This window comes from Solea solea, chromosome 3 (assembly GCF_958295425.1).
Source record: "Solea solea chromosome 3, fSolSol10.1, whole genome shotgun sequence".
Lineage (NCBI taxonomy): Eukaryota > Metazoa > Chordata > Actinopteri > Pleuronectiformes > Soleidae > Solea > Solea solea.
The window spans coordinates 27,926,551-27,941,097 of record NC_081136.1 but is presented as its reverse complement, the minus strand read 5'-3'; the positions used below and the strand labels follow the sequence as shown (position 1 = coordinate 27,941,097).

Genomic DNA, 14,547 nt, shown 5'->3' with positions numbered 1-14,547 from the left:
GGACAATTTATTTTCAAGCTCTAATTATTCATCTTTGTAGAATGAGAAGTAGAATTATGTTTTACCTTCATTTCAACCTGATCCGGACACATCTGACATAATCATACAAACTCTAAAAGCTAAGTAAACCACTTCAGCACATGGAGGAAGCTGACGCTTGACTACACTACACCCAATACCAACATTAAGCTGCGATTACTGTTCATGGGAGAAGTTTCACAGTCAGTGGGTGAGTTTGGAGTAAAATGCCCAGAGTAAAATCACACAAAATCTAGATGTGCAAAAGAAAAAAAAGACAAAAAATGCAAAATTTCATATTGCTTTTGAAAATCTAAAACCTCTTAATTTTGAGGCTGAAGACAGGTTGTTGTCTCGTGTTTTCAGAGTCAGGCACAACTTAACAGGCATGTCATGTAAACAGTAAAAAACATTAAAAGCGAAAAAGGAAAAGAAAAAGACAAATCTTTAAAATGCTAATTGGAAGATTTACATCGCATAGAGAGAGAGAGAGAGAGTGAGAGCGAGTGGAGGAGGAAAGGCTGTGGACTTTTTTTTCTGTGTCTGTGAAACTGGTGAAGTTGACAAAAGAAGAAAAGAAAATATCCCACTGTGCGATCAGGGACTGGCAGCTCTCACAAAAAAAAGAAAAGAAAAAAAGCTCAGAAACCTCCAAAGAGACACATGTGTCTCCCACAAATCTATGCACACCGTCTTTGTGGAGCTCGCTGACAGTAATGGATCCTGTCAAGAGTCGCAAATAGGCTCCAAACATCTACAGTACAGCAACGTGTTGTGTCGTGAACGTCTGATCACATCCACTTCACTTCCTCCCAACATCCCGCCGATTCTGGTGACGGTGACTTTGGTTAAGACACATGCTTTAAATGTGACAAAGATGACAAAAACAGCAGACGCACAGATAATAACAATAATAATAATAATAAGGCCATAATTAAGTACACCAAAAGACTATATTGTCATTGTTTCGATTTTCCAAGTCTCTAAGCGTTAAAACTGATTTTGCCCACCATGTGACCGAAAAAAAAAAAAAAAAATGAATCCATCATTTTTTTAAATATGAAATAGGTGATTTAGTGCAACAAAAAGCATCAAGAAATCTAAAAATATTAAGACAATTTTGCATTTGGAAAAGAAAACTTTGTTTTGGTGAGTGTACCCAGTACAACTCCAGGGTGTTCTCCACGACCATCTGATGACATGCAACTATTAATTAATACACACATTAATTAAAACTCTAACTTTTAAGGTAAATTGAAACTGCTGCACATGGGTTCAGGTTAGTAACATGTCTCAAAAGTCAGAAAGTTTTATTTTGGCTAACAAATGTCACTGTTGGTGTCCACTTATACCAAACCACTGGACAAGATCGCTTAACCTTTTAACATTGAGAAGAAAATAAAGCCTGTAAGAGAGGAACGGTTGGAGAAAGAAATATACTACAAACCTTATTGAAGGCAGAATTGTTGTTGTTTTTCACAATTTCACAAATAAGTCTTACTATGCCAAGTGCTAAATAAATGAATGAACCGCAAATAGTGTGTTTTGACACCGAACTGAAGGGTATGTAATGGTGCGAGTCTTTTTCTGTCACAATAAACATGATAATGATTTACGGTCTTCGTACGCTCTAATGAGCGCGTTTTTATAACGGTGTTCTGAGGTAGGAGTGGAGGAGCAGGAATAAATAAGACTTTACATACTGTATAGTTAGGTTGGAGGAAATCCTAACGAGTGGAAATAAATAGCTACTGTGTATGTGTGACTCTCCTGACCTCTGTTTGTCTCTTATGTTGGCGATGGTGGGAGAAGAAGAACAAAATACGTCGATTTAACCAGTGTGCATGGTTTGTGGAAGGAAGAAGACATGATAATACCCCACCACGACTAACAATCTCTCATTCTCTCTCTCTCTTCCCGTGTAAAATCCTGATGTGTTCATGAAAAACAAAAAAAAACAACAATCCCCCGTGAAGAGAAGGAAGGAAAACAGTCGAGTTCCTGTTCCTTCAGGTTCTGTGTTGACCAGGAGAGGGGCTGAGACATGTAAACATCTAGGGCTGTGCCCTTTTTGCCACTCGTCACTCTCTGTCTTTGCAAACTGAAAAAGAGAAAGGGTCACATTTTTGCCTTGGGGAACAAAGAACAATATATTGCCATGGTACTGCAAACAACAAGAGAAAGCAGAAAAGAAGCACCCAAGACCCTCAGGCACTGCTGAGCACCAGCTCACAGTCCCGCATCAGGCCTGAGGTTGTATTCTGGGGTGTCGGCAAGAGCAGAACGAACACAGAGCTGTGGTCTTCGATGATGAAGATGAGGGTTCTGCAATACGACTGCAATTGTAGGAGTGCACCTTTCAGAGCTGATCAGAGAAAAATAAACTTAATAAAAAAAAAAAAGAAGACAAAAAAAAGGCTCCACATCAACTTGTTAGAACACGACACCGCCTGTCCTCTCCTCCAAGTCATTGGTTGATTTGAATCTCTTAGTTGCTGAAAGGCCCATTGGGGCGATTTTGGGAAAAGGGGTTAAGAATAGGGGAGGTCCTTCCATACAGGAATAGAGAGGCCTTTAGGTTCAGTAGATGAGAGCTGGGAAGGAAAAAGGAGGAGTAAGAGGAGAAGGAAGGGGATGGGAGCAACTGCAGATGAGCCACGCTCATCATCTCTTGTAGTGGTTGGGCGCATCAGCGAAGGCGAACTTCAACCGGTAGGCTTCGGCGAGCAGCACGCTAACTTCCTCGTTACCCCAGTGCATTGTGGGAAGGTTCTGCAGGAGGATCATTAACCCCTGTTGGAAAAACAAGACAAGAACAGAAAAAAACCCGCAAACATTTAGAGGAGAGTGATAAATACAAATTGTGCAAGACATGGATGGAACATTTTTATGATGATGTGGGTAAGACGACGCACAATGTCGGAACTAACGTCAGGGACACTTTGCTCGTTATTTCGAATCGGTGGTATAACAGTTTACTCATGGAGAGGAGGAAGAGACAGATGTACAGCAGCAGATAGGAGTCCTGAAACCTCGCCGCTGACATCTGAAGGAGGCACCTGTGTGTCTGTGTCCCAGCAGCCAACAGCCCCCTGCGCTAATGAGTACGTGGTCCTTGGCCGGTGGTCCTTCTGTTTTCATCGTACTACTACTGAGCCTCGGTCCAATCAACAACTCCACATTAGACTGCACAGGATAAGGAATTACATCGACATTCACTCTGCATATAAGTGACGAGGATCGCTGAAGCACGTCTGCGCGTGGATTGTAAAGTCGCTTAAACAACGGCGAAAAGACTGCACGATTAACTTTAAACTAGGTTTAACAAAAGTATCATCAATAGTATTTTAGTAGTAGATTTTTGTTTGTTTGTTTGTTTTCGTTGTATTCAAGAGGGCAAACACCTGTTGTGAGTTGACTGTGACCCTGTGAACTTCAAGCTGCAGACTTCGGCAAGCAGCACACTAACTTCCTCATCACCCCAGTTGTGAGTTTACCGTGACCCTGACCAGAGGCCAGCTAAATCAGTGAGTATAACTGGACATTTGAGCCAGTCATGAAAACATTCCCTCAAATCATTTGGAACATAAGCAAGGTAAATGAATGCACAGCAAATCCCTCAAGGTGCCCTTAAGATATTGCATTCACAAGTCTAGGACACACAGATGAACCGCAAACATAATGTCTCTGGCCACTGGCTGTTTCCAGACATGGAGGAATAAGCATCTCTGGCTTGATATCTTATATGGATGAATAAAACGGCTGAAGTCTGCTGCTGGAAGAAAATTATGTGCGACTATCTAAATGCAACAACAGCACAAAATATTATTACAGGCTGTAGCTGCGTTTGTGATCTGACAAAGTATGCCTTTAGGGGTCTTGTCTGGTACGCACAAGTTTAATGTTAGTGGAGCAGACAGGCACAGTTACACTTGCTTTTTTGCCTCTGTCTGTGTGTTTGAGTGTGACAGAGATGTTATTAACTCAGTCAAAGTGGTTTAATAAAAGCGGGGAGGAAGAAAGTGGCATAGGTGGGTGAGTGGGAGTAAAAGAAAGGATAGAGTGTCAAGTACAATTCAGTGAGGTTCAATCCTTTTCCCAGATTCCTCTTCTGTACATTACTGCGAGTGTGAAGACAGAAAACAGCAAAACACACACACACACACACAATCCGTTTGTCTCAGTGCTAACCAGTCTCATTCCCCTTTGAGAGAGAGGCATTAGTCTGTAAGATTGAACCTGTGTGTGTGTGCGCGCGTGGCTATCAGTGTCTCTGGAGTTTTCATCATGAAGGCTGAAATCATTGCCGTGACAACAGGCTTTACGACCAATCACGATGCTGATAATCACATTGGAGGACATGTCACGTTGGGTCTTCTACACTCATTTGACTCCTGAGTAATTTGCTGCACTTCAACACTGTGTTTATTCTTTCTTTTTCTATTTTTTTTAAACAAAGAAAGGTGCCATATATGAAAATCTACAATATTAATACATAAAATGACCGTGATGTGTCATTGGAGATTGGGGAAAACATGTTAACCTGAGATACTGGTTTCAATGGGAACAATGGTGCAGCCTAGATATTTAGAGTTTTTCTTTTAGTTTGGTGTTATGGTCCAATGTGCCACCCACCACCGCCCACCCAGCCTTAACCAGAGAGGAGGAAAAATGTAAAAGTTCTCCAGTGGAAATGTGCTTGAAATACAGACAGCAGCTCAAACCTAAGAGGAAGTTCACCTCAGACTTGCCGACGTGGATACTTTTCTCACCGACAGGAAATCAAAACAGAGAATGTCAGCCAAGGTTAGCCAACTCTCCGCTCTCTCCTACACTTTGTTGGTAGAAATTTTAAAATATGTAATGTTTTCACAGTCTGTTACTGTTGCCTGTCATCCTTGTCATCACTGTTGTCAATCTAATGCGGGCACACTTTCACTCTCCATTATTTGCTTAAACATGAAAATGAGCCAAATAGGATCCATCCATCCATCTCCTACCTCTTTAGCCTACACTTGAGGGTCGTGTGGGAGCACTGGTGCCAATCCCAGTTGGCGTAGGGCGAAAGGCAGGATACAACAACCATCCACTCTCACACTCACACCTGCAGTCAATTTAAAGTGTCCAATTTGCCTAATCCCCAAATCTGCATGTTACTGGACTGTGGGAAGAAACCGGAGAACCCAGAGAAAACCCCCACACACACACATGCAAACTCACCAACTATGTGGCCCCAAATAGGATCAATGTTTATAAAAAAATAAAACAGATGGTGAGACAATGATATATGCGGATGAGTAAGTACATGAACTGAAGAGTGGAGGAGAAGAAATACATCTTTGTGATTCACAAAATGTTCAACCGCACTCATCCACTGTAAGGAATTGGGATGGAAGCTACCATTATTAACAGTAAAGGTCGCTGAAGTCCACATTTTACCTTTAATTATGTGAATATTGCTATAACGGGTCACTAATATCGACTTATTCTAAACCTCTATTTTATCAGCACATTCCAACTGTTGTGAAAGTCAAACTATGCTAAACTTTAATTGGGCATATTTACCACAACGAGGCACTTTGTATTATTTTACCTTCTGACAAATTAAATCCAAGGTGTTTGGCTCCATTAATTTTTTTTTCTTTCCTGCCTCGGTTTTAATGAGCTGCAGTGACGACCCTGATGACTTCTCAACAAAAAAAAAAAAAGCATTTGTATTCCGAGTCGAGCCTTGGAAAAAAAACAAAACGTGCACAATTTCTCCAACTAATGAAGCTCAAAGCCGCGCTCCCAGCAAGATCTTACAGATTAGGTGGAGTTTGTTTTTCCACATCTGTTTTTCTTAAGTAACCAACAGGTGAGCCCAGCTGAATATCAGTTCTGACATACAGTAAATTTAAAAAAATGTCCTGGCTCGACTTAAAGAGCAGCTGGTGATTACGGCGGTGACTGACTTTTATGAGCCTTAGGCTCCTTAAATGCGTTAAACCCCTCTTCAAGTATTTAAAAAACTCACAAGCGGGCGCGCGAGAGAGCGCTTTTTAAAATGTGAGCAAATTTGGCCTCCAGTGTCGATAAACATAAAACAGGACTCGGAGTATATAACAATTCTTGATGTGACTATCACCGACATCATTCCACTTATTTAATAAAAAATAAGTAAGAGATTCTCCTTTGAAAAGACCTGGAACTTGACTTTGAAAGGTCAGAGTGATGGTTCAAAAAGATGCACTTCTCTGAAGTGTATCAACACCAAGGGATGGAGAGTGGGGGTAAAAAAAAAAAAAAAAAAAAAGGAAGAGTGGTAGAAAGAGAGGGAAGCAGCCTCATCAGAATTCAGCTTGCCTTCCTCTCATCTGTATTCAATAGAGCATCACTATCAGCTCTCTCCTTTCATCACTCGCCCTCTCTCCCATTCACACACACACACACACACACACACACACACTTTTGAAATCCACCCATTTTACTCACAGACAACAGGGTGAAGGGTGGATGCATGTTCTGTGTCTATGCTATGTTTGCTCCTGTGTGAAAACAATCAGATACTACAAACAAGTGGAATAAAATCGGCGTAAGCAGCACATGCGCCTGTGAACACTCATAAGCAACAGTTCATTTTGGAACAGACTTATCACCCGAAGAATTGTTTGTACCGCAGCCATTTTAATGTGTCCGTCAGTTTTAAGGGGGCGCAGTTCTTGTGTATGCGTGTATTGATGTAAACATGTGTAGTCCTAGGGACAAGAACAGTAGAACAGAAGAAGAAGAAGAAGGAGAGAACCAATGCCACGCGTTGTGTAGCTCATGTGACGTGGTTCTGGAAGGACATAGAATGGACCAACGTTAGCGGAGAGAAAAATGTACGACCCAAGTATGGGAGCACTTTACATTAACGCCTTCAAAGAACAACATTGGGCACAAAATAATCGTTAGTTGCAGTTTTTTAAAGTGTTTTTAATCAAAAGAAATTTGGGGGTAGTGCTCCTGTTCCTGTTGTTACTAAGTAACCAAAACCTGGGAGCCCCTGAGATTCGTGTGAGGTTGAAAATCATATTGGCAAAGGTTCAGATTCTAGAAACAGGTACATATCAACTGCGTTGCTCCGATTGTTCACACATCCTTGTGTCCGTGTCTCCATTTAAAATAATGAATTTGTGTGAGTGCAAAAAGAAGGCTATACTGTATGTGAACAGCCCCTGAGGCTGTAAAAATTTCCGAAACACATCCATTTAAAGGCAAAATTCTTTACACATCCACACACGCCCACACCCGCAGATGTATTATGCGATAGGCCAGTATTGGCTTATGTAATCTAACATGCTTTGATTATAACACTGTGGCTGACGGTATGAAGGTGCATCATTCATGAGACTACAAGTAAAATGTGTTAAGAGATTAAATCACCACATAAGTGGGATGCTAAAATATAGAGTTGAAGAATAGAAAGCTTTATATATCATTGTATACAATAAGATAATGTTAAGCAACTCTGGTCAGTGCATATTATAAAAGATAAAAAAAGATAAAAACAAAACAAAAAAATTACAAATGTCATTCTACAAAGGTAAAAATAATGAATAATAAAATGAATAAATGTTGAACATTACACCAATTGATATTAGCTATTGCACATTGTGAGTTATTGTACAGGTGTGGGAAAACTGTCAAAGTTTGTTCAAACTAGAACCTTTAACACTGTGACTAAGAAATGTTGCATAACACACTTGACGGTGTACTTTATTTAAAAGCTGAATATTATTTTCCCTTCAGTCACTTTGTTTCTTCACTTAACTTGTTGACCTTCACACTATTAAATAATGAAAGCACAGGACTCAAGACAAAAAAGACCTAAATTACATCTAGTTTTGAAACTAAATATTGGTGCAGTAGAACTACACCCAGTGTTTTTAAACTAGACATTTAAAAAAAAAAAAAAAGTACTGTGTTTTGTAGGTCACACTATTCTGACTTTTCTGAAAATGATTTTAAAAGTGCATACATGTGAAATAACTATACTGTATGGTGATTTAGAGTGTTGCTAAAACAACAAATCTAATGGTGGGCTGAGACCTTTGTACCTTACTGTATATATAAAATTAAACAATGAAGTTTCAAGGATAAGGAATAATAAGTTGGCACCAATGCAACATTATGGATAACAACTGCTGTAAAATATTATGGAACAGTAAAAAGAACTGAGATGGATAAATAGCAGGAGGGAATCTGCAATGTGACACCACCATCTTTATAAATCAACAGAGGCCACTGATTACTATGCAACAGGAGAAGGGCCAACCACTGTCTAATCAAGTGCTGCTTGGAGTGTCACAGACGCTCGTCTACACACCCAGACATACACACAGCATACGCACACCAGTGCAATCGTGCATGCTCCACCACACGTGTGCACGCACACAGTGACAGAGGAGCTTCATTAAGAGCATATTTGTGCTTGGTGACCATCTGCTGGCTATCACTTCTGTTGGGCTAATGACTTTAATAGGGTTTAATCGCATACATCTCACCGTCAGGGGGAAACACTACACCCACTCCAATGCACGCAGGTGGCAGCACTCCACGCTGAGAGGCCATGAGTGTCTGCGTGAGTAAGTGTGTGCGTTTGCGAGGGGGAAAAAGGGGGACAATCTGTGCAGTGGGTGAAATCCTAGTGTATGGTTTTTCTGTTGGTGTCAGGAGGGATGTGAAATTAGAAACAAGGGAGGTGTCGCAAAAAAGTGTGCTATAGGAAGGAAGCGGTGAAAGAGATGCTCTTGTGCCCACCATTGACCAACAAAAACACGAAGCATGTGCACTGTTTCTGATGTACACAGAAGGTTGAATGTCAATTCCTTATCCAGTGCAGCCTTGTGGAGTTGTTGATGGGACAGAGGATCAGTGGATGGTGGAGGAAGAGGATCCACTGGCCAAGGACCACAAACCCATTAGTGAAGGTATAAGAATGGGGGTATACTGGCTTCCAGGGCTGCAGCCCCCTCCTGTGCGTAAAAGCGCTCAGACAGACACACACACAGATCCTTCAAATCTGAACAGTGAGGTCACAGGACTCGTATCTGGTGCTGTACCTTTGTCTCTTCCTTCTCTTCATGGTTAAACTGTTACACTGCTGATTCAGCTGAGAAAAAATAAAGAGCAAAGGGTCTCACATATCAGTCTTAAAGTAAAACAGCAATTATTTGTATCGTAGCTCACTTCTGGCGCTTGTGCTTCTTTTCAATCCTGACTTTGGCACGATTTCCTTAAACCTTTTCTTTTTAAACGCTGCTTTTTCAGCGTGCTCAGCTTTGTTTTTATTTTGCATTTATTCTGCTTGCACACCTTCACCTCACACACGAGCAGAGCCATCTCCTCAGCGTTCGCCACTTAAAAAGCAATGCACCTAGCTTTTAAAAGGAATGACAAGCAAACCTCTGAATGGTTTAATTGAGATTATGCCAAAAAACACACCTACGTATAATTTAGACAACCCTTTGTGCCTTGTGCCTCACTTTGTGCCGAGATTATGTATAACTAGCCAAAAAGGAGCTTGACACCCCCAAATGCAATTGTGCTTGTTTAACTATCCCACAATACTAACAAACACATTGATCCACTATTACTGTATACATTCACTACAGAATAAAGCAATTAGCTCTCCATCTTCTCCACTTGGCAAGGCTTAAAGTGGTTAATGGATATTGATAGTAAGGGGAAAACAGATTGTCAATAGAGTCAGTGCTAAGCCTCTTTCTTCAGGAGGAGACTCAGGTACTGTATTGTGCACACTGCTAATGGAAATGCATCCATTGTGTATATAGTTATGACTGTAACCCACTTCTGACACCTCATGATTCCACAGCAACATAAAGATGGTTTTAATTTAAAAGGGAACACCGACACAAAGTGCCTTAACACAGCGATGGGCCACCTCAAGCTGCCAGAACAGCTTGCACCTCGGCATCTGAGCTCTAGCGCGAGACGTACTCGATTCTTCCAAAAATATTCTGACACTCGGTGTTCTGATCACGGTGGTGAGCTGTCTAACATGTCTGTCCGAAAATCTCCCTGAGCTTCTTAATGTGACTATGATTCACTGCTCAGTGACCTCCAGTGCCCTACGGACGTCTCCCTCCCACTATGTACAGTATATATGGTAAATAAAGTAAAAAGCCAGACAATAACCTGACAGCAGATATTTCATATTCCACTGGTAGAGGTTGGTACTTTACACAATCTTTGCATTTAATTGACAAGAGTTGTGAAGGGTATCAAAATAAGTGATCTGTACTGCCCCACTTTTTTGGTAACCTTCTGTCGGGGTGCAAAGCAAGTGTGGAGCTAAACAAACACAGCAATGTGTTAGTGTTAGTCAGACTTTGAGAAATTCGACTTAGTACACTCTCAGATGAATTAAAGTCCTTGTTTGGTCAGGCTAACACAATACATCAACTGTTTCTTATGTCACGTAAACAATACGAGTGTTTACTGTCTTGTGTTTGTCTTCTTTGCTGCATTTATTGGTAGGATAGACTGTGCCATGTTGCTATGCTGTCACACTATTAATTTCCCTGTAGCCTAAGATAAGATAAGATAAACTTTTTTTTATCTCTCATTGGGGAAATTCACTTGTTACAGCAGCAAAAACAGTTAGGACAGACAGCAAAATTAGACAACACAAAACAAGAAAGGGATTAAAGAAAGGCAAAACAGAAAAAAGAACTAAAGTTATCGAAAGTTATGGACATTATATACAATGAATGAAGGCTACACAGCCTGCAGTGGGTGGGGTTTACGATTCCAAGCTGGACCATGGTGAGCTGAACTTGGTATGTGTGATCATAGTTGTACCTTGCACTCAGCCAGATAGATATATTAGTTAAAATACCATTGAGACACTGACTGAGTAATGCTGAACTCATACACTGAGACCAATGTGAACACAGACAGATATAGACAAAGATAAAACACACAATTAAAGCCCACTTTAGAACCAAACTATCTATTTGCTGGCAGAATGTGATGGCGCTAAGTAAAGTGAGTACATCGAGTGCCCGGAGTCGTGCGAGGTGCCGTGCTGTCTTCCCTGCAACAAGCAGCTAAAGCCCTTGAGAAATTAATGGGGGAGAGATGACAGGTGAGGTGTACATAAACATACCAAAAGACACACATCCGGGGCTAAAAATGGCAAACGTCTGTAGAAGCTGTTGTGTTTCTTTGACATGTATCATTACACCGCCAACCTCCTTCAAACAACCCGTCTGCACGCGCGCACACACAGGAACATGCAGCTGCACGCGCAACACACAGACCGTCTGTAAACTACGAGCACAGGCACTCCAGGTTGCTGGTGGTAATGGTGTTTTGCAGCACCCTGAGGTGTAATGGGCCCAGGCACTGCTCTGTCGGGGCCATTAGCTTGCTGTAGTTCGTATAATTACACAAAATGGGCACTCTGGCAAACAGTGGGTGCTAATGTAGGATTGAGGCACTGTAGCATGTGGAGGTAGAAGCTGACATGGGATGGCACAGTCGAGTCATCTTGTAAAGAGCCCAACAAATTAATACAGACTGATTGTGATGTTGTTTTTATGAATACTTTTGTATTTCTGCTGTAAATGAAAATGTTTCCCAACTTATTCATTTTTTAAAGTTTCTTACAACTAAGCAACAACCTGTTGACCTGATACAATACGGTAATTACTGAGCATACTGTTTAGGTAAGAATGGCAAGACCAGCCAAATGAAATCTTGCAGAGAATCAGTTGTGAAGACTGAGTCAATGTATTAATCTACAGCCATGAGCACTTTGTCTAAGTGTAACACCTAGTAACTAATGCACAGTACAACAATATACCTAGTTTATAGCACATATAATATAAATGATGTTCTTACAGTTACCCAAGCTTTATGCTAAGCTAATCTGAAGAGCTTCTGGTTGGCGCTTCGTGTTTAGCCCAACGACATATTATTGCTGTTAAAAAAAACTAAAAACTGACAACTTGAGCAAACAATAAAAATGTCTAAATAAACCTGGACAATTTTCTCATTTAATATATATGTATTTCTAACATGCATATTGTGCAGCAGGTTGACGTCAGTCCAAGGTAGCTGAGAGTAAACAAATTAAAAACCGCTGTGTCCTTTGTAAAAAAGGAAATAAATTAGGGCACCATAGGATGTGGGTACAGCCTATGGTAATTTAAATACTGTGGGAGTGAATAAGATTAAAGCACAAGAGAGCGCATGAGAGCGCCTGAAAGCTTTCGGTACAAACGAAATCACAAGCGTGGGTGTCCTTGTGTTGAGGTTATCATTTGGATACTGAAGCCACCGCTGATGCCTCAAAGAAAGGTGTCTCTTAATGGTTCTTATTAAAAATAACACATACAAGGGAAAAATGGACATGGACAAAAAATGGACAAAAAAAACAACAAACTCGGCCCTTGTTGCGCTTCACACAGAGTCCTGCAACCATTCTGTACCATTCAATGCTAGTCCAATGAAAGGTTCCTAACCTTCAGATGAATGCAGGCAGAAGCAGTCTAAGCACGGCAACAGTTGCCACTTCACAACAAAGTTCAAGAGCAGTATTGAACCATTTGCCCTCTTAGCATCAGACATTACCACCCAAAAGCTTTGGGGGCAAACTTACATAAGAAATGTCAAATTCACCAAAAATCCAAGCAGAGTACAATGATGAGTAGGAACAACTATTGTGTGGAACTTCTACCACCCTAATGGAGTTCACAAACCCTGGAAGTAGGGCTAGGCAATAAATCGATTCATTCGAATTTAAGGCGATTTGTTTTTCACAAAATCGAATCTCCTTGGCTTGGGCTGACCCCTCACCGCACTTCTCCATAGATGTGCCAGATCACGTACAAACCACGACCCACTGCAAGGTTTGTTTGAAAGCCGTTGCAACCAAAGGGAGCAGCACGACAAATTTGTTCCTAAAACAGCGGCATGTGGCCGAGTGGAAGAAACGTTGCACTCTGCGAGAGATAAAGGACCAGTCTTCAGTAGTTGAATCTTTTTTTTCCACATTGTGTCCCGTGCAACAAGAAAGGAACCCGGTGGAAAGCTATTACTGATGCCGTTTCGTTTCATGTTGCTAATGACGTGGTGCCCATTTGTACAGCTGGGGTTTATCCACATGCTGAAAACCTTTGACCCCATATACGTGCTTACCAGGCCGAAAGTATTTTGCCGAAGTGGCTTTGCCGTGTGTATAACTGCACAGTGGGAGAGTGTTTTGTTGCACTTTCAACACTAGGGGGAAATTTTGTCCAAATCCCACAAGGGAAAATAAAAGCACTATATTTGTTTTGAATCATTTCTATTCTAGTTTGTTTTTAAGAAGAAAAAAATAACTGATTTTGGAGTGAGAAAATCTGAGATTTCACTTATAATCCATATTGCCCAGCCCTATCTGGAAGCAAAAAAAGAGCAGTAACCACCATTCCTCAAATCTCTTTCCATCTCTTTTTTTTCTTTGACAAAAAAGATTAGTCCCCTCCTGCTACTGTTGCAGTCTGTTATTCCTCAGAAGTGGGATAACATTGCTGTTTATCTTGACAAGGGCTGACAGCAACTCCTGCTATTATGATATCTTAGAGCAAAAATGCCATAAAGCTCTGACTCCTCCAATCTCTATTTTTCTTGTGGGCAAACCTCAGCCAGTGATTATGTCAGTAATGACACTCAAGGCAGGCTAATCACTTCACACACAATTGTTCTCAGCTGATAAATGCTTTGCAGAGACTCCCTTACAATGGCAAACCAGCGCCTGGGTGTATTGATCAACAGGGGAAACAACAAAAATCAATTGCACAGCGTTTCTGCACAGATTTTTAAAACACACACATTTACATATATTGTCTACCGTGACTGATCACTGCCAACTTTCTCTGGTCATCAAAACCACACAAGAATTATAACTCAGCGTGCCAGCCCACGCAAGTTAGCCTCACAGCGAACTTAAGTTGTCAGAGAGGGAGAGCATGTAGGAGGATGAAGAGCAATGAAAGAAGGATGTCACAGAATAAAAGAGCAGATGGGTGGAGGGTTGCATAATTACTTCTACCATATCAAGTACTCTGTTCTCCACTTATTTTTTTTCTCCCTTCTCCTATTGTTTTGGCACAAATGGATTCATTTGCCACATCGGACGCGGCACTCAATCAACGGGGTGATTATTAAAAGTTGTTTACTGGGAGTGGCCTTGTTTCACTTTCAGTCCTATTGACTACATTGCCATCCATCAGAGAGGCTTCAAAGGCCTGAGACAGTATTATTCATACAAACCAAGTTTGGAAACAAAGTTCTGGGGGAGAAGATGAGAAGACTGTGCCATGATAAATGGGTGAAAAGTAATAAATTATTGAAAGGAGGACCCGGCTCTTTCATATACTGTATGTAACAATTGAACGTTGTCTCCTGGTTTGAAAAGAGAAGCCAAGGATGTATGATAGAAGGAGCAATTTGCCACCAGGGGGCAAAAAGACCTCCTTTTTAATGGAAAGCTAT

At 41.0% G+C, this 14,547-nt stretch overlaps 1 protein-coding gene across 3 annotated transcripts in view; it reads right to left on the bottom strand.

Annotated features, from left to right (window-relative positions):
* Positions 1–954: 954 nt before the first annotated feature.
* The window catches only part of tbc1d22a (TBC1 domain family, member 22a), a 116,799-nt gene continuing 103,206 nt past the window's right edge, over positions 955–14,547 (bottom strand). For all 3 annotated transcript variants that reach the window (XM_058624103.1, XM_058624106.1, XM_058624105.1), the window contains one exon: positions 955–2,811. In XM_058624103.1, coding sequence (XP_058480086.1) covers positions 2,683–2,811 — 129 coding nt within the window. In that variant the 3' untranslated portion in view covers positions 955–2,682. The remainder of the gene's footprint in view (positions 2,812–14,547) is intronic.